Genomic DNA, 20,586 nt, shown 5'->3' with positions numbered 1-20,586 from the left:
TGCGTCACCCTAACGTAAAATCTGCTTTCTAGCTCATATCAATTAAATCAGTTGCGGATCCAGGGGGACGATCGGGGCGATTGCCCCCCAGAAGAGGAAGATTTTTTTAAAAAAATATATATATATATATATAAATTAAACCCATCCCAGAGTTTGGAGCTCTTAAAAGTAGCTCTAAGTAATAGTATTACAACCCATCGTCCCTCCAGAAGTCCGTCCTGAATCCGCCCCTCAGTTATATATTTGCAAGTTTTGCATTGTGTTACGCTCCACAACTGTTGAGAAGTATGAGTCGGATAATGCTGCAAATGCTATACCGATTATCGCAAACTAAAAACGCACATATCTCCGTTGCGTTGATGTAAACCCGTACATATAATCTACGTTTTAGTTTGCTAAATAGGTTTTAACTTATTAACAGGATAAACAGAAGTTTGCCAAGAGGTGTCCTGGCTCCCTACTTCTTATAATTTCATGTTTATATATATGTTCCTTGCGAACTTTAAGCGAAAATTAAATTTAAAATAAAAGTTTACAAATTGGAAAATCTGGTAATATGTTTTTTCATGAATTATACAATTATTCTTAAGGTATCTGGTATCATTAGTGTCGTGTTTTGTTAACATAGAAAAAATAGAAGAGGTATGCAATATGGCTGGAAGACTTACATCTCCGAATAAGCGATTTACGATTGACGATGCTTTTGAAGAAGAAAATGACGATGCTATTAGGGTATATGGGTCAACTATGGAACGTTCGCCATTGAAACCAAAGAACAGAAATGTGATATCCGAAGATAGCATTATTGTCAGAGTGGAAGATCCTAGGAACTCGAGACCTGTTACAGCTCCAACTCGGTTGAAAATTACGGATGATGTAAGTTAACAATTGTGCTCTGTTGATAGATTTACAGATAAAAACTCTCTATGATCTTTATTTGTTTAGTAGTACACTTGTGCACTAAATTAAGATCTTCCATAGGATACAGTTACTTCATAAATAGTTTATTACTGAAAGTGGGCGGTTCAGTACTTTACAGAAAAAATGCTGAGTTTGAAGTTTTGATAAGTGTTCAAAGTGCTAGTATTTCTTATGTTGATGAGCAGAAGTTTGTTTCTGTATAATGAAATAATCTCTTCAGGTAAGGTAGAAGCATCTGAAATGTCTTAGTTGATACAAGGATCTAAGAAATCTTTTATGTTACGTAAAATTAGGCACTCTGACATAATCGATGATTCATAGCTAGATGGACTTTGGTGCTTTATTATTCAAGACAGAAGGCTAATTTAAATATATACGTCAGTGACAACAAATGATAGATTCATAGTCTTTTTTGATCTAACCATGTTAGGTTATGATCAAGTATAGACACACACATTTTGCACAATTTATAGGTAAAATTCAGTACTCTGCATGGAGATATCTTTATAAGGAATAAATTTCTGGGTATATTCTAGCAGAAGGGGTCCAAAGACACATACAGAGTACAACATTTACAGAAGAAATGGCTGATGTAAGTGCTTAGACTTAACATAACCAAATCTAACCTAATATTTGTAGGAATAAGCAAAATTCTATAATTTTTTGAAAGATTTTGCTGGAGGACCCCTTCACTAAAAATCTTACATAAACTAACACAACCTAATCTGAAGAGAAATTACCGAAATTGTAACGTTCTTTAGGAAGAAAAAAAAGTGCTGGACCCCTTCTGCTAAACATAGGCCCAAATTTCTGTAGGCGGCAGAATTAAATAGTTATTAATACAGCTTTATTTTTTGTACAAGTGTAGAGTTACAAATGTAAAATTATTACAAGTGTTTTACAATGGAAAAATAAGAGGTAAAATACATTTGTTGGTATCTCGCTAAAATATAATTTCAAACGTTGGATGGCATTTGGAATCCTCTGCAACTCGTTTCATGGCTCTAGAACCGAGTACCTTGTTTTTGTCTAAATTGTGATAAAGGCATTGGTGTAACTAAAATATTTACTCATCGTGTTCCGTACTCGAGGATAGTTCTTACTCTTGAACCGTGTACAGAAATGGTGGTATGTCATGTACAAGTGGTAATAGAACACATAAGAAACACAGATCATGTTGTACTCACACTGGAATATGCAGTATGAGTACACCGTGATCTGCGTTTCTTATGTGTGCTATTACAACTTCTACATGAAATACCATCACGTTTGTACGTAATGCAACAGTAAGAACTATAGACGAGCACAAGACATGCAATATGCGTTCAAGTCCCCCCCCCCACACACACACACATACATAGTGAAATATAAAGTACAAGGCCACTACAGAGGCGCACATAAAGTGCACCGTACTCGAGGATAGTTCTAACTCTTGCACCACGTACAGAAATCGTGGTATGTCATGTACAAGTTTCAGTCAATAAGTAAATGAAAGTTGCTTTGTTACCCCATTTTCAGGTTCCTAGACCCTCAATGAATAATCCGTAAAAGGCTGAACTTCGTGAGTCCTCAGGAAATGATGAGGACCTGTTGTATACTATATCCAAAGTGTCTTTCTGTATAATGAAATAATCTCTTCAGGTAAGGTAGAAGCATCTGAAATGTCTTAATTGATACAGGGATATAATAAATGTTTTATGTTACGTAAAATTAGGCACTCTCACATAATCGATGATTCATAGCTAGATAGACTTTGGTGCTTTAGTAATCAAGACAGAGGACTAATTTAAATATATAGGTCAGTGACAACAAGTGATAGATTCATAGTCTTTTTTGATCGAACCATGTTAGGTTATGATCAAGTTTAGGCACACGCATTTTGCAAAATTTATAGATAAAATTCAGTACTCTGCATGGAGCCATCTTTATAAGGAACAAATTTCTGGTTATATTCTAGCAGGAGGGGTCCAAAAACACATAAAAAATACAAAATTTACTGAAGAAATAGCTGATGTAAGTGCTTAGACTTATAACCAAATCTAACCTAATAATATTTGTAAGAATAAGCGAAATCCTGTCATTTTTTGAAAGATTTTGCTGGACCCTTTCACTAACAATCTTACATAAATTAACACAACCTAATTTGAAGAGAAATTACCGAAATTGTAACGTTCTTTAGAAAAAAAAAAAAAAAAAGTGCTGAGTCCCTTCTGCTAAACATAGGCCCAAATTTCTGCAGGCGGCAGAATTAAATAGTTATTATTACAGCTGTATATTTTGTACAAGTGTTTTACAACGGTAAAAATAAGGGGTAAAATGCATTAGGTGGTATCTCGCTAAAATATAATTTCAAACGTTGGATGGCGTTTGGAATCCTCTGCAACTCGTTTCATGGCTCTAGAACCGAGTACCTTGTTTTTGTCTAAATTGTGATAAAGGCATTGGTGTAACTAGAATATTTCCTGGAAGGGGAGAGGAGGGCATGACCCCTTAGTTCAGAAAATTGGAAGAATCTTTTAGAAGACCGTGTTATAGTTTCTTTTGTCCCCCTTGCCCCGCACTCTTTATCATTTCTTAACGTTATTTAGTTCTCCTAACACCACGCTGTCATGTAAGAGTTCAGTGTAAATCTGTTACATCAGAAATTTGCTTAAAATTATATATTTCCTATATTCTGTCGCTACTAAGTAACTATCTAAAGTCTGCTCTAATTATGAAAACTCGTAATCTTTTGTTACTGTTTTACTTGTGCAATTCTGAGCGAAAGTATATTATTCGTTAACGTTAAATATCATGTTCTCAGTTTATTCTTACACCTAATAGAAACAAAGACAAGGTTCTAGATTACTGGTCCCCCTTCCTACTGAGCAGTAATAAAGACAGAAAACAACGTTAACTATTTACTGATGCCATTAAGAATATATTTTTATTATTAAGGTTATATTTGTTCATTATAGTTATATATATATATTAAAAATTTTCTTCTCTCATTGTAGACAACTTCGAAAGACAGTGATTCATTAATTCAGGATGGAGGCTTTTATACTGGTATGTTTGATCCTACGCAGTCGTGTTGGCACCATCCGAAGATACGAGAGAATTGGAAGATGGTCTTGGCAGCAGTGTTTCTTCTAATCATTGGAATAGGTACGTGTTTTATTCCAAATTTGGAACTCCTTCGTAACTAAATGATTAGCATATATTTGCCTTGCGTGTTGAATAGGTGAATTTGGTTCCTGGTGTGTGATATATGATTGGTTTACGTAAATTTAATGTCTCTTCCAAGCACCGAAGCTATTTTAGACAGAACCCTCCGAAACACTACTTGAGTTCGTATCTGAGGCAATTACCGCGACCGGGAATGCAGCTCGGGATCTCGCGTACAGAAAGCACACGCGTTAATCATTCGACTGTCAATAGGTCAATGTTTTAGTTATGTATTTTGCTTCTCCAAATTATTATAGATCGTTTGAAAAAATCACATTAAAATCTAATTTTCGCAGACATCTGTCCTTACAATCACTTAGGTAAAGTGAAGTGTTTAGTAGGGACAGATAAAATATCTAATAATAAATAAAAACATAATGTTGCTGCACAGAATACAAACCTTAAATCTTTGTTGTCCTTCTTCTTCAGTGGTTCTTGACGACGGTGCAGATGTTAATGATGTTATTTTTTCCATATATGCTCTAATTTAATTTTGATCCCTTCGTTCGAATAAAAAACAAACGGTACGCAATTTTTATATAAGGAAAGTGCTCAGTTAGTACTTCTGTATATTAATTTTATTTTCATACACTCCAACATCAAAGTAACAAAGGAAACTAAAATTCACAACAATATGTATAGACTGAATATAAAATCCGTGTTAAGTGGCAAAACGAAAGTATTGAATAAATAGACCAGCCTGTTGGAACATATAGGCACGCTCATTCTTCTAGGGATTATTTCAACTTCTTCCACAATGAATACTAGATAGCTAGTTTCTCACTGAGTAGTGCTAAGCACATAGACCACATTTTACACTAAACCGATCTTTCCCATTTTTGGCACTTAGTACTTATTTTATATTCAGTCTACATATATTTTATGAATCTGACTATGTATAGAAAAGGAAACAAATTCCACACCAGGCTTTTTACGAAAGAATAATTAGGGGTGGAGTGAGAATGTGGCTACGGATTCTTTGTCCAGCACAAACTAATATGGCTTGAGATGCCTAGCAGGTACAACCGTTGGACATCAATTTAAAGGTCTCATTTCACAAACCTTAGTTTTTAACAGGGTATTTTCCCCCCTATTGGAATTATTAGAAAAGAAAGAAGGCAATGAGCAGGATCTGATGCCACTACTTTAACATATCAGAAGTGACCATAATGGGCTTTGTGCATTTTTTTTTTAATAGTTCCTATTGGTTCTTAACTATCTTCAAGATAAAGTGTGGAGGTAACGGTAGATATTAATTCATCTAGTAACCTGATCGTACAGGAAAAGTGCTTGGGGTTGAAAGAAGTACTCCAATGGAACAAAAGATCTTTTATCATCGATTAAAATTTCGAATTTTTGTCAAAGTTAACAATAAAAATATTTATGGGATCTTATAAATTAGTACATGTCATTAACAATTTTGTGGTATTTTGCGAGAAACCGAGAGGAGCCAGCTTACTCAAGACTTAATAGCATTTATTCTTTGCTGCATTTCCTACTTAGTTGCATATACTTTCTTTCGGGTGATATCTCGGAGTTCAATCTGGACATGCAAGGATGGATTAATCATTAAGCAAAAATAAGGCATCAAGGGAATGGGCCACCTCATAAATTTTTCATAGCCGAATTTACCATGGTCAGTGGGCAATATGGTGCAATGCTGTAAGTGGGGCATCTGAACCAGGATCCGCAGATAGTGCAGACCTCCACTAAAGGTGATGAAACCGAAGGAAAAATTCCCCCCACCCAAGTAAAAACACCCGATATATCGGAAGACCAGTCACAAAAGGGAGATGCTAGAAGGAAAGCAAATAGATTTGCACATAAAATACAATTAGTTTGTGTGTTGAATTTTTGGAATGAACTTGTGGAGAATTTTCACAGAATAAGCGAAGTTCATAAAATGAGGATGTGAACTTTAAAACATGTGCAAAGCTGTATGTATTTTTAGGTGAACAAGTGTACACTTCAAGAGATGAATTGAAAAGTATAAAGCAGTACCAAAGGAAATACTACCAGATGTTGATTACAAGGCCTTTACATCTATGAAACGTTTCAGAAAGAAGGTATCCAATGGCGGAGATGCTCCAGCAACAAATCTCAAGACCATGAGATAAATTCCGTGTTATCATTGTCTATATAATTGTTGACAGTTTGAAACATACCATAATAATAGTAATTGTAGAAGACAGTATTGAGTGTACTTTTCCAAATGTAAACATTGGCTTTCGGATGTTTTTAACATTAATGGCCATAAATTGCTCAATTGAGCCTTTATTTTCTGTTGAAGTATAGGGGCTATTTACAATTTCATCAGAACAAGACAACAAGACAAGCTGAATGATTCTCTCTCTATTAAGAATAGAAGAAGATGAATTAAGTAAAATTAGTTTTGAGGATCTAATCAAATACTTTGTAATTAAAAATTACATTTTTTTTTCAAATATAAAAAAGTGAAAATATTGTAATGTATGGTGGAGACGGTACACAGGTTTTTCTTTTCCCTCACCTTTTCATTATGAAAAGTTGTGTACGAGTTTATGTACATTGCACTACAAATAAGTAGATGTGTCTAACATTAAACCTTTCTCTATGAGTTTGAACCTCCTGCCCAGAGCAGCGCGGAGGTCTTGTAGTTGGTGATTAGGAGTCTCCTGCCCAGTGCAGCGCGGAAGTGGATGGTGTCTTGTGCCCAGAGCAACGCGGAGGTGGAATGGTGTCTCGTGCCCAATGCAGGGTGAAGACAAAAGGAATCTCCTCCCAGTGCAATGCATAGGTGGGAGTTGGTAAGGTTAGGGAGTCTCCCGCCCAGAGCAGCTTGGAGAGGAACATAGGAATTGTTCAGCTGGAACTGGTATCTTCTGGCTCTCGACGTGCTCTGTTATAGCCAGTTTTGGAGGTGGAGGGGTTGTAGGGGTCTTCTTCGTGATACTTCGTGTTCTTCTCGTATTTCTTTCTGGGGTTACATCTGTCGGCTGCTTGTTAATCTTGTGGAGAAGCACGTGGAGTTGCATATAAATATGAGGGGATGTTGCAGTATACAAAAATAAACAATTTTCCACCTTACTTTAAGTTCGATAAGTAAAATTTTATTTTATGATTTATTGTTGCGTGTATTTTTAATTACGTATATATAGGGGCACCATAATCTCTTAAGTGCTAAGGATCTTAATCCGGCCGTGTGTACATGACATCCAGTTAAATTGTCGGTGGAAGTTCACATTCAATTGACCTTATACAGTAGAACATATAGTTGGATCGAAAGAGAAAATGAGTGTACTGATGTGGTCACTTCTAGTAACCAAGTTTTAGCTAAGAAAATGTATGGACATAACATGTTTTTACTCTATATTTACTTACATAGTACTATTTCGTTTCAGGTTTATTGGTGACAGGCATAGTAGTAGTGTGTCTACCAGTGTCCGGGATTCAAGGGTTTGTATTTTTCATCGCTGGCTTTATTTGTTTCATTCCCGGCGCATATCATGTTGTATACATCTACTTGGCCGTGAAAGGGAAACGCGGATATGATTTTTATCATTTACCACTTTTCAACTAGCAAGCCTTTGAGACGGTCAGAAGAAATAAATATATTTTACAGATATCTTTAAGCAAACAACTTGCCTGTTGTAGCTAGTGCCTTAGGAGGCTGAATGTGGATAAGGTGCGCATGCGCTCTGTGGCGCTGGGAGAAATGGAAATTTTGCAGCTAGGAAGGCAGGAAGCAAACATAGCGAGACATGTTTGTACATATCAACACCTGCACGTGAATTTTTCACATTTTTAAGGGCTTGGTAACGTATACATAACTATTTTACATGGCGGTGCTGATAGTACGAATATAAAAAAAAGACATTATAATAAATATGGGAGCAGCAGGATAGGTTAAAACGCACTTCAGCAACTTAAGATCTGTCGACAGTAGATCTCAGATTGCACATTATGACAACGATCAACCTGCAGCTTATTAGTCAAGAATTTTTCTGCCACTTATTTGGCTTTAGCTTATACATTCGTATGTATTTAAAGAAAATGAGCAGGAAAATTACCCTCAAGTTGGTTTAGGATAAAAGAATGTGAGATTTGTTAGGCTCAAAACTCCATTGCGCATATATAAATACCCATATGGGTGAATGATTTTTTTTTTTTTCAATCATGTGTGGACGATATATTTTATGATGTATGATCGTGTATGTGAGAAGTTTATCCATTTTCCTCTCTGTTTTTTGAGAGGAGTCCGTGAGTTGTGAATTTCAAATTGCAATCATCATTTAAGTGGTTGTGAAATAATTATATTCTTGACAAGTCTTTCATATTTTTCCTCCCTCTCGTATACAAGGGTATATATATATTAGGTATTTATGTAGATTTAAGAAAACCCAGTACGGGGACATGTAAAAACAAAAGAAATGAAAGGTGCTTAACATTTTCTCCACAAGGAAATGCAATGACTCACACAAAAACATACAGAATTTCACGTATTTGACAATCAGAAGGAAAAAAAAATGGTAATGGAAAGCAAGAAGAATTTGACTAAGCAACGAACATATGAGACGGTGCTTCTTGAAGAAGATATGAGAAAAAAAAGAGAATGTGTAATAATAAGCAAAATAAGAGATAACGATGTGCTATTAAAGGGCAAATTTGCAATGAAATGTAAGCCTATAAAAGTGCCGTAGTCTGCATTATGTATCTTTGTATGAAATCCCGTATTCCTCGTAGGCTATCCTCTGTGCTGAAGATTTTATTTTCCTTTTAAAACACTTCCACGACAACGAAGCTCAACTTAAGGTACTTATAGATGGGGCAAGTAGTGACGGCAAGTACTGGCCATTCCCTCACTTTTCCGCAAGTAAAGGAGATTTACAGACGGCCAGTTAGTGTATCGTTAGATTTAAGTTTTGCTCGCAAAAAATTAATATCAACTATCGTAACATTGCGTTGTGAAAGGTCTTCTCGTAACTTTTTAAGCGCGCTTTCACGTTTAAACGTGTCAGTGTACTCCTCATCTCGTACGTTTCATAACAGTTCGTAGTTTTGAATTGCAAGATTTCACGACAAATAATTTTTACTCGCGACAACCGCCTACTGGCTGCAAGTGCAACGTTTTGATAAGACAGTTCTGGCCGCGAGTAGTCACGTGACGTGCTACTTTCCGATCTTGCTCCAGTCAAATCAAACATGTATGAGTTTTCTGTCCGCCAGTACTTACTTGCCGGTCCAATGCAAAGTACGTCTATAGACGAGTAAGTAGGTGGTAAGTTGTTGACGGTGGTAACTTACCGCTAATTCTGGCCTTATGCTTGTCCCCTCTATAAGCACCTTTATTTTGCCTCACTTCCATTATTGTGTGAAAGAAAGTGTATCATTTAGATGACTTCTTTAATGAATATTTTTCGATGATGTTGCTCTGCTATCAATTTTGTCTTCCCTTGGGATATTAAAACAAAACAAGCTGCCGTAATTATTAAGAATTTAATGTTTCAAAAACAATTCACATTCTTCGTTTCTTATCTGTTGGTAACAAACCATGGCCTGTCAGTTTTCTTAATTTTCTCTGTACCATCAAACGAATTCCGGTATATTAACCTTTAACTTTTTTGGGACCATTGACGACAATGCGATGTCATGGAATAATGGCATGTAAAATCTAGTGATTTCGAAAACATGTGAGAGAAAACCAACCACTTTGTGCATTACAAAGGAAAGAATGTTGAAATATCTTCAAGACTAGGTGTCTATTGCATTGTTGTAGTAAGTGTGGTAAATGAGAAATTTATGTTTTAGAGAAAAAAGGTAAGGGTCTTAAGAGGGTCAACTATATTGACTGCAGTTGATTTCATTTCAAAAACTTATCTTCCCCCTCCCCTCGACATAACTAACATTCCTTGCGTAAAATTGTTTCATTCTCACAGTACTCGTTGCATATTAAATCAAGAAGTTAGATATCGTAGAGAATTATACGTTTATACTTACTTAAAACGCCTTTTAAGTCCTTATGTAGGTATTGAACATATAATTAGCTATTGAATATATGCCTGATGCGTACAATCCTTTACGGTTTTCATGGTTTCTGAAAGGACTGGAAGAGGGAAATATATTGTTGAATGCATTCAGATCTTGGTACAAAAGTTTTCGTTCTGCACTGTTAGCAGAGTGAGTGCGGAATTCAGTTTTCACTGTAATGCAATTCGCTTTAAACGTGATTTTAAATATTTTTGATTAAGTCTTTGCTGAAAATGCAATTTTTTTAAGTTTACAATATATATTTTTGTTCTCCCCGAAAAAAAAAGAAAGACAAAATCGTATACTCCGATTCTTATTCAGTTATTTATACTTGGTTGAACAAGTAATTTGAGTACCCATATAGCACAATAGAATTTGCGTTTGGAGTATATTTGTTTGAGTTAAGTGCATTTCTGTGTGCAATTTCATGTTAAGTATCTTTCGTTTCTCTTCTTTTTTTTTTAAAAAAAAATGAATGTGTTTATAGTTAGATTACATATAAACCTTAGAATTTGGTTGGACACTTCAACAGCTGTGACCTATGAAGGGTTGAAGATAAAAGGCTGAAGATTGATTTTTGTAAGTTAAATGAAGTAGAAGAATAAATGTAAACGGGGAGCGAGAAGTGATGATATTATTGTATATAACACTTGTAATATATAATTCGGGTCGAATGCTCAGTCGCCATCGTGCGAATGTGAAAAAAAAATGTAATTTACATTGTTACTACAGATGAAATAACACTTTTAATATAAACTAAACTATGATAGATAAATGTTTTACATGATTTTGTAGGAAAAGTCTTGAAGTTTGTATCAAAAAGTGACCAATTATTTTTATATTTTTGAAATATCCTTCGCGTACCTGAAAATATAACAAAAATGTAAGATCACGTAAATCTGGAGATTGGATTGCAAGATTTTCTCTTGACCGGGAGGTTGATGTAGTCAATGAAACGACCATATCAACTTGCCTGTGTTTTGGTACTTCATTTCGTACAAAAACTGCCCTGTCAAAGGTTACTGAATTGGTTGGAGCAAGCACCCGATAAGCGGGAAGTCGAAGTTCAATTCCTCGCTAGTTCAGCGTCCAGAATGTTCTCCTTATAACATTAATGATAGTAATTTGTTGACATCAATAGAATTTCACGTGTGTAGATACGTTAATGTCAACAGTGTCAACAACAGTTTTATTTCATTGTCTTGAAGTTTCGGTTGCCTTCTTGGTAGTTCATTAACGTATTGTCTAAACTGCTTCTGAGCGACAGTAATAGACTCTACATTTGACATTGCTGTCATTATTGTCATTAACGGTGTTGAATACCTGATCTATCTATTATATATATATATATATATATATATATATATATATATATATATATATATATAATCCTTTTAAAACTTCATAGTATCCTATATTTTGGCCCGCGCTTGGTCAAGGACGCAAACCTTCGTATCGCAAACTATCAGAAATTAATGTGACATTATTGGTCCTGTCATAAGGAAAACACTCCGAGTATTTAAAAAGCACTCGTAAATATTTAACACCTAAAGGTTTGAACTATGTTCCTTCACTTTGGGTATGAAAGCAATATTCGTAGGGAGATTCGTCTTATTATGGAATACTTTTCACTAACTTCTTTCACTGTATACACTTAAAGTGAATGTAAATAGTTCAAACCTTTAAGTGTTAATTATTTAGAGTGCTGTTTGAATCCTCTGAGTGTCTTCTTTGTTTCAGGACCAACAACTACATAATGTCACAGTAATTTCTTCCAGTTGGCGATAGGAGTGTTTGCGCATCCATAGTCCCAATGCAGGCCGAAATAAATTTAAGATAGTATGAAGGTTTAACAGGATTACAAGGAGACTGGATCTAAGGTGAGTTCTTTTTGTTGTTTAAATATGCATCCTACAGCATCAACAAGTTATTATTTTAACCCTTCGAGTACTAAGATCAAAATTTTACTTAAATGGCCAAGATGGGGTCATTTTGATCCCTTATGTTACAACGCTAGGGCAGATAAATTGGACAAATGATAAAATATTGATATAATACTGGCAATTAACGCGTATTAGAAAGAGCAAAACATAATTTCCACAACATTACGAATGTTTACATTAGCACAAAACTTCAAGTGAAAAAGAATTACGAAAACATTAACATTTTGTAAGAATAATTGATATTCATCTAACTGGTGACTTACCGAAATATATCTATAGCAATAATCTAACCTAAATTTAACTAACTTATCCATTTGCAAGAATGCCTGTTAGGTTAGTTTAGTTTAGGTTAAAACCTTTCATTTATTCCCTGATTGCCTAAATTTGATCTCATTCGCCATTTTTGTAAATAAACAAATTAAAATGTACGAAACATAATAAGTATACAAAATTATTAAAGAGACACTTATAGAAGAATTCCCAGATCATTTCAGCATGCATATTTAACGCATAAAAAACTACAAAATTACTCTGGAATCAAATTGATCCCATCTTTGAACTCCAAGGGTTAATGGTTTGACTTTACTGGCTCCTTGAAATCTATTTAAATGTTCGTTATTTCATGAAAATTAAATTTTGCTATATATAATTTTAATATTTCGTAATCAAATATAATTCAAATAGTATTAAATTTATGTATAAATGCAAATTTATCTTGGAAAAGCAAGGGACAATTAATCAGATTTGAAGAAGATATACATATAAAATCAAGCTGTAAAATTCTGGTTTGTTTTAAGAAAACAGAAAAACAATTCTCCCTTCAATCAGTAGGCTTAACCCTTAACGGTTCACTATCTTTTCTGTCTGTTTCCGCCACTGCTTGCAAAACAATATATTCACAGACTACCTTAAGCGTAAAATTCACCAGAGTTGTCACCAAGAGGCAATAGCTTCTCTGGATCGCGGAAAACATGTACACAAATAACCACAAGGAACAATACCTAAAAATAATAGTCTTCAAACGCAATAGGCAAGATCAAAACATGTGTAACCAAATGGTTACGAAAACTCGTTAAGGGTTAAAAAAAAAAAAAAAGAAAGAAAGATGACGTAGGTACTTGACATCGTTAACCTTCATATTTACGGGTCACTATTACTTGCATTGGTTGTCTTATCTGCTTACGGTTTGAGTTCTGTAAATGTTAGAAGTAGGTATTTCATTTGTAGTAACTTCGTATAAATGTTCTTCGCCGGACTGACTCCTGTATCATGCATGTATAGAAATATTTATGTATTTATAAGGCATTAACCAAAATATGTTCACTGTATGTATGTATTTTTTGAGTGCGTAATTAAGTAACGGTATGTTTGTGAGTGTGCCTTGCTATTTTTGTATGTTTTCTTACGACGAATGTATGTGTATATATAAAGGTATGTACAGAAGTATAGCTTTTAAGTCCAAGCTAACCACAATTCTCAACTTTTAAATATAATGAGTATACAAAATTCCTGTCAATGTAATTTCTTGATACTTTTAAGGTAAACCATCTCTTATCATACAGAGCATTTGTTCGATATTATTCGTGCATAAAATTCAGTTATTTTCTCACTTGATGCAACAATGATAAATGGAACTAGATTTATTTTCATTTATTAAGACACGAAAGAGCACATGCATTGCTTCTAGGTCTTCCAGCAAACTGGTAGCTCAAACTCACGACTTATTTATCTACGGTATATATATATATATATATATATATATATATATATTTTTAATTACTTTTTCACTTGTCGTCACACAAACTGATAGCTGAGTTAAAATCTAAAATCCAATCTTCTGTCTTATTTTGGTAGTTTGCCAATAGAATAAAAAATTCCTAACGCGTGTGAAGAGTTTCGTTAAACCTCTGAGCGTTTTTCGCGATTATTTTCAAAATACTCCAAAAATTATATTTTATTTTTTTCTTAATCCTTACAGAATTTTATAAATTACTTAATTCTCTCGAAGAATTTCTCTCTGTTGAGTTGTTGTCCATTATTACGTCTGTAGGTCAATTGTTACCTCGTAAAATTTGGTGTTGTTTTGTTTAATAATGAACACGACGCAAAGACGGTCGCTATTTCAATCATGCAATTTTGTAAATACTTAGAAAAGAGTAGTTGCGTAGTTATTCTGTAATTTTTGCATTATTTGTAAAAGTACGAAAATATGCTTGTAGTTCGATAAATATCTTTTATTAAGGGTATTAGTTACCGTATTTTTTTATTGATGCAGTCAAAAGTGTTATGAAATAAATTGTCTTCGAGTAATAGTGAAAACCGACCATTCTACAAGCTCAGTGTAAACCAGCTGTCGCTCAGGGACTTGTCAGGATTCCATAAACGTGGCTCATAAACTTCGTATCTGTAATCAGCTCATATAGTTCCTTATGCATGTTGAAGGAAAGAAACGCAAGGCAGGAGCTTCTTATCTACTTCTTACTTGAAGGGATAGCGCAAACAAGCTGTCAGGCTAATTGTTAAAAGAGATGAATGAAATATTTACTTGATGAATTGAATCTGTAAGAGTTCCACTGAGCGGTTTTAATCACTTAATTCTGTAATCATGTTCATCAGGCAAGGTCACTCACGTGAAGATGAGAGAGTGTTACCAAAAAATACAAACAATTAAGTCATAAGAATGTTATAAGTAATGCACAGCCCACACACAACGTGTTAACGATAAATTTCAACGAACGTAATAGGTGGGTCCGACGAAGGTCGCATAAGTCGGGGTAGTAGAAATTTGCATACAAATATATGTATAAATTTTGTTTAATTGGACCAAATATTACAAAAACACTAATTTAGAAGAAAAACTTTTTAAATATAGTTTCAGTTCTTTTAGTACATATTAATACAACATAGATACATATCGGGTGTTGTAAAACTGGCGCCCACGGACCACAGACGCTATTCTACAAGGCACAATAAAGAAATATATATGACAATGTCGCAATTAAAGAAGCAAAGAGTAGATCTACCCATTTATCAAATAGTTGTATCGATTCTTTCCATATGGCAGCTAAGATGATATAGATTGATACTATCCTCACTTACTAGTGTAACAGTCGATTTAACTACTTGTTGTATTCCTAGAGTAATACTAATAGTTCTAAGTTAATCTGTGACGTTGCCACATTATGAAATTTTGATTCGCCATAACATCTGGAGGGCACACCATCATATGACATTGTCGCTTTATTTTGCCCTGTAGTGCTCTGTAATCCGTGAGCGCCATTTTTACGCGTTTTGCACGAACTCGAGCGCACGACTTCTTCTATCGATGAAAGTTAAGACTGTCATTAAAAAATAGAAAAAAAGAACTCCATTTTTTAAACAGTCTTAACTTTCATCGATCGTAGAAGTCGTGCGCTCGGGTTCGTGCGAAACGCGTATCACAGCAAGAAAAGCATTGAAGATAGCGAGTAGTGTTACCAAACGAAAAAATGAAGACCTGTGTAACGTGTAAGAAGTTCGCAAAAGTCTGAGTATGATAATGATTATTTAGTCAATAATTCCCAAAATGACTAATTATAATTCAAGTGTTGCATAGATGATTTAAATGTAAGTGTATGTAAGTTGCATCAAGGTAAAAAGAAACGGTGTCTAAGAGAGAGAGAGAGAGAGACACTCACGTTGTTGGTATATACAGAATAATAGTTAAATCTGCATTTATTTTCAATAAAGAAATTACCGTAAAAGAATTCTATATAAACATCCAGATTATCAAAAGATCTTATTTCAGTTTTGGAATCCTTGCATCAAAAGTGCAAGATGTCTTTATAAACTGATCCATCTTCATGCGAGTTGCCTAACCCGATGAACAAGACCGTAGAATAAGTGCTTGAAACCATTCAGAAAAACTCACGAACTCAAATCAACAAAGTACGTGTTTCATTTTTCTTAACAATTAGATGAAAACTGCGTCAGTCATTGTTTTTAACTGAAAAGGTAACGGGACTGTTACAGGACTTAATATTTTACTTTCCAAGTAAATCGAAAGCACATTCTTATCTTTTGAGACTTTCTTGTTTCATCGTTTTGAGAAATGAAAAAGTAAAGGTAACTAATACTCTTCTTGTAAGGATATTTACCGAATTGTATAGTATATTTTTCATATTGTAAATTGTAAGATGTTTCTGTTCCGTTTTCAATTGAAGAACGCGGAAAATGTGTTAACAGAATAACTCTGCGAAACTGGAAAACAACTTGAAAACCCCTGATAGTATAACTTTTAAAATCTATATACTTTTCACCTTTGAACCTCTATTTAACACACATTTCATTGTTAAAGAAATACAAATTTCAAGTGTATTTTTAAATATATAAAGACATTGTGATATTTTTTTATCACTTTTGGTGTGTTATGTGTATTTTAATTATTTGAAAATATAAAATAGGTAATGTGTTCGTGTCAGTTTGTCGTCAGTCATTTTTAAGTACAGTTTAACGAAGTTTCCAGGTGTATTATTTTCTGACTGCACAAATTATTTTGGTAATGGATTTTATTATTATTATTATTATTTGCGGTTTAATCGATGCATTAAGTATTGTCGGTGAATGAAATTCTCTTGTATCATTTTCGTAATCCATTCGTAATGTTCAATAACAATATAACATTTCTCTAATTAAATATTCTTGTTGTCTAAAAAAAATAATTTCAAAGATCGTCATTAGACGTAATGTTAACTTCAACTTGGTGCTCCAAGAACACCAACTGTATAATCTGAACATCCGAAAACAGGAAAAGGCTTATTGCTGTGAGATTGTTCCTTATCCAGTTGAGGAGGAATATTTACCCTCTGAACAAGTATACCTCCTCCTCCTGTACTGTATATAGGGTTTAGAGCTATATTTGGCTAGATGTTTTTTGTTGAGAAGTGTTATTGATGGCTTTCGAGACAGATATTGAGTAAAATTACAAATTCAATTGTTCCATTCCGAATTTAATTTAATCGGATGTTAACTATTTTTTTCGCTTTAAATAATGAGGATAATGCTACTATACCAAAGAAATTTTCAATTTCTCACTCTAAATATCCTTTTCCTGTTTTTAACTGCCCAGATGATGCCTTTGTTAAGCTGAGGTGTTCCGTAGTTCAACACTTATAAAGAAGAAAAAAAATATGTTCTGTCAAAAGAATAATCTATAGTTTCTTTTACTCAAGGAGACTTTTTTAGATATAATATTTGGCCAGTGTTTTATTCTTTTTTTAATACTGTTAAATATAATAATGTGTGTTTTGTACTGTGAATAAAAAGTAATGTTTCCGAAATCTTATCTTTGATAAAGTTAAAAAAATGTTTAGTGATTTGAATTCAGTGTTTTGCATTTAATTTTCTTACATATGTACCGGAAATTGGTGCAAAATTTTAATAAAATGTTAATTTTTAAGGCTATGTGATGGGTAGAGTTCACTTTCTCAGAAACGCATCCAAAGTAACTTGCAAAGTGTCATCCAGCAAACTGGTCTGCAATTTAAATAAAAGTTTCGTAGTAGTATCACGTTGTTTTTAACTGTTAATAATAGAGTATAAGTATTTACTAAGTAAAATAATGTGATCATGTATAGTTATTTCCTTCAGAAACGTAGGAAAACATAAGTAAATAAAGAGTTTCATTACCAGTGCGTCATTTTTTACATTTGAAGACATTTTGGGAGCAAATATTTACATGGATTTGACATTTTGCATAAATGACCTGAAAAGCTTTGAGCAGATAGTTCAACTTATCGCACAGTTAACTCATCGTAGTAACAACTTGACTGTATTAAATCAGTTCTTAGAACATGCAACAAACATATACCGCGAAAATACGAATTCCGATCTTAATCAATTTATTGTTAATTTTATCAATATGAATTGTCATGAACTGTAGACGGAAGCAGTACTTTTTTATACACTCTGCACATAAAAACTATCCCAAGTTTTTATTGTTACTATTGTTTTTTTTATTATTATTTTAGATATTTGTTTTCTTGTAAGAAATTATTTTGTCGTATAACAAAATATCTTACTAGCACAATTGCATATAAGTCAGCAAATTGGCTCTTAAAAGACAATTTTTATGCTGTAGTACGAAGAACATTGCATTGGATTTCGATATCTCAGAAATATTCAGATTATTATTATGGTAGTATACGTATTAAGCAAAGATGTGACAATAGAGATCCAATATTTGTGTGTAACAAGTATTCATCTTGAATAACATCTGAACTGATGCTAGGTTGTCCGTGTGTCATTTCCTGTGGTAGCATTGCCAGGTACTTCGACTAGAGGCATGTCCAGGTTAAATGAAGGCCATTTTCTGAGTTCTCCATACCAATTATTATTATTATTATTATTATTATTGAAAATAGTGTAATAAATCTATCTACCACTTTAACTATGTTTATTCTGAGAACCTATGAGAAACTACCAACTTACAAATTTCTCTAACGATCTTCAGTTCAGAACTATTTTGTAGATCATTATTCGCACAATATATTAATGCTTTTTGTATGACACTGTAATTCTTCTATTCGTACAAATTAGGGTGACGCAAGTCAGTTTACCACTGAAAAAGTGATATTGTTATTAGATAAAATTACATTTTGTGTTAAGTCATATTTTTAAGCAATAGTATTCGTCACATTGTCGCATGACCTTGGCAACAATACATTCTTTATCCTTTTGTCGATAATTGGTTGTTATGGTATGATTTTTTGTATTCAATTTTAGATAAGGGTAAACCAACTTTTTCCCCACGCTGTATAACATTGTCACTGATTTATGATTTGTAGAAGTTTAAATCTCTTTTCAATAGCCCTGGCAACGTCACTGCTTACTTGTAACTTCAGCTTGAGTACATATTGTAATATTTATTATAAGTGAAATTATTTGTGTTCCAAACTTTTAGTTAAATTCATAGGACTAAATTCTCTAATATTTTGAATATCGTTAAAAAAAAAAAAAAAAAAATACAAACTGGATCACTAATGGAATTACATATATAGGAATGTCTTAGATTGTATTACCGTTTTCCATATGTATTCATTTTATCAGAAGAAAACTCTTTAAAGTTTCGTTGGAGAATTGAGACCCGTATTTATAAATCCCCCCTAGGAAGACAGCTAGAAAAAAGGCGGTATTAATATACCTTACCTTCACCAGGGTGTCGATCGGTCACGAAATCAGAAAACGGTTATGAAGGTCAAGAAATTTAGCTTTTGTATCACGATTTTCTAAAAATTTGTACAAATATAAGTATAGACTGGAAAATTTTGTTCTATAAAAGGTCAGAATTCACCACCAAAAATGTCTATGGTCGGTTTAGATGCGTACCAAATCACAAGGAAAGCACGCTTTTGTCGCATGCACGACAATTCGGCCCAATTTGCACCCACATTCGCTCTTGAAAATGTTAGTAAATGTTATGGTTTGGGAAAGAAAAGGTCATGAAAAAGTCGCGAAATTTCATTTTGGAATTTTAGTAGACACCCTGTTCACGGTCACAATCCCCTAGGTTTGGTGAAATTTAAGAGCATATCGAAGCTCACTCAGCATGATAGGTGCCATCTTCCGTTAATAACCTATGAAAAGAGAAGGAAATTTGCTATATGGAGAACAAAGATTGTTGTGACCAGAAATTTTGTCCAATATGTCAGGTATGAAGATGGAAGTAGGTATGGGATAATCCCCTGCAGTTCTCGTTCTCTTTGGGCACACAAGACTCTTCGTAATCTCATCAAGACAGGTTACCCATTTTAATTGTTTGCTGCTAACACTTCGGATTTTATTCTAAACAAAAATTTTATATCATTTGTAAACTTTATTAATTACGTAATGTTGGGAAGGTTTTGTTAATTAGCCAGTCTTCCCAACTCAGCAAATACGTCAATACACCATTGTTACGTGTTAGTTCTGTAATAACCTAGATATTTGCCAGGTAAAGAAGTGATAAATGTAGTTTATTAATATCGTTTGTGAGCGAGCGCCTGGGGGTTCCATGGTTGGGTACCACTTAGGAAAGGAATTTACGGTAGATTTATAAAAACGGGCTTGTAGACTTACAAAAGCGTCTGTGTACTTTCAGGAAAACTTTTTTTTTTTTCCTGGATGCATAGAGTACATATTGAATAAACAAATTTCTTACCTTTAATATGCTGTTCAACGAATTCTTATTAAACAATTTCAACATTCTGTGATGTCTTCTTCAGTAATCCATAACCTTGTTACACCAGATACATTAAAAGAATCTTCTATTTGTTGGACTATCTTCATGTGAAGTAAAGAATCGGGAACAAATATTTGAATTGGGTGATTTCCGATTACTTATTTCTGTAACTCGTTTCAATGAATATGCTATGTAGCTACGTTATGAAGTACTGAAGAAGACGCCAGAGTATATTGAAATGATTTAATAAAAATGTGTTGAACCGGATTCTAAAAGTAAGAAATTCTTTTAATTTACAAAATCAGTTGTCTT

The 20,586-nt window shown here is 33.7% G+C and overlaps 1 protein-coding gene across 1 annotated transcript; it reads left to right on the top strand.

The window, feature by feature from the left end:
• The first annotated feature begins 624 nt into the window (after positions 1 to 624).
• Positions 625 to 12,912, top strand: LOC145692769 (uncharacterized). Its single transcript, XM_081768226.1, has 3 exons — positions 625 to 876; positions 3,918 to 4,068; positions 7,509 to 12,912. The coding sequence occupies exons 1-3, from the start codon at positions 652 to 654 to the stop codon at positions 7,685 to 7,687; spliced, it is 555 nt and encodes a 184-aa protein (XP_081624352.1). The 5' UTR covers positions 625 to 651; the 3' UTR covers positions 7,688 to 12,912.
• The last annotated feature ends 7,674 nt before the right edge of the window (positions 12,913 to 20,586 follow it).

Source organism: Thermobia domestica, chromosome 8, assembly GCF_964235325.1.
Source record: "Thermobia domestica chromosome 8, izTheDome1.hap1.1, whole genome shotgun sequence".
Taxonomy (NCBI): Eukaryota; Metazoa; Arthropoda; class Insecta; order Zygentoma; family Lepismatidae; genus Thermobia; species Thermobia domestica.
The sequence above is the reverse complement of the archived record's forward strand: the minus strand, read 5'-3'. Positions and strand labels throughout refer to the sequence as shown.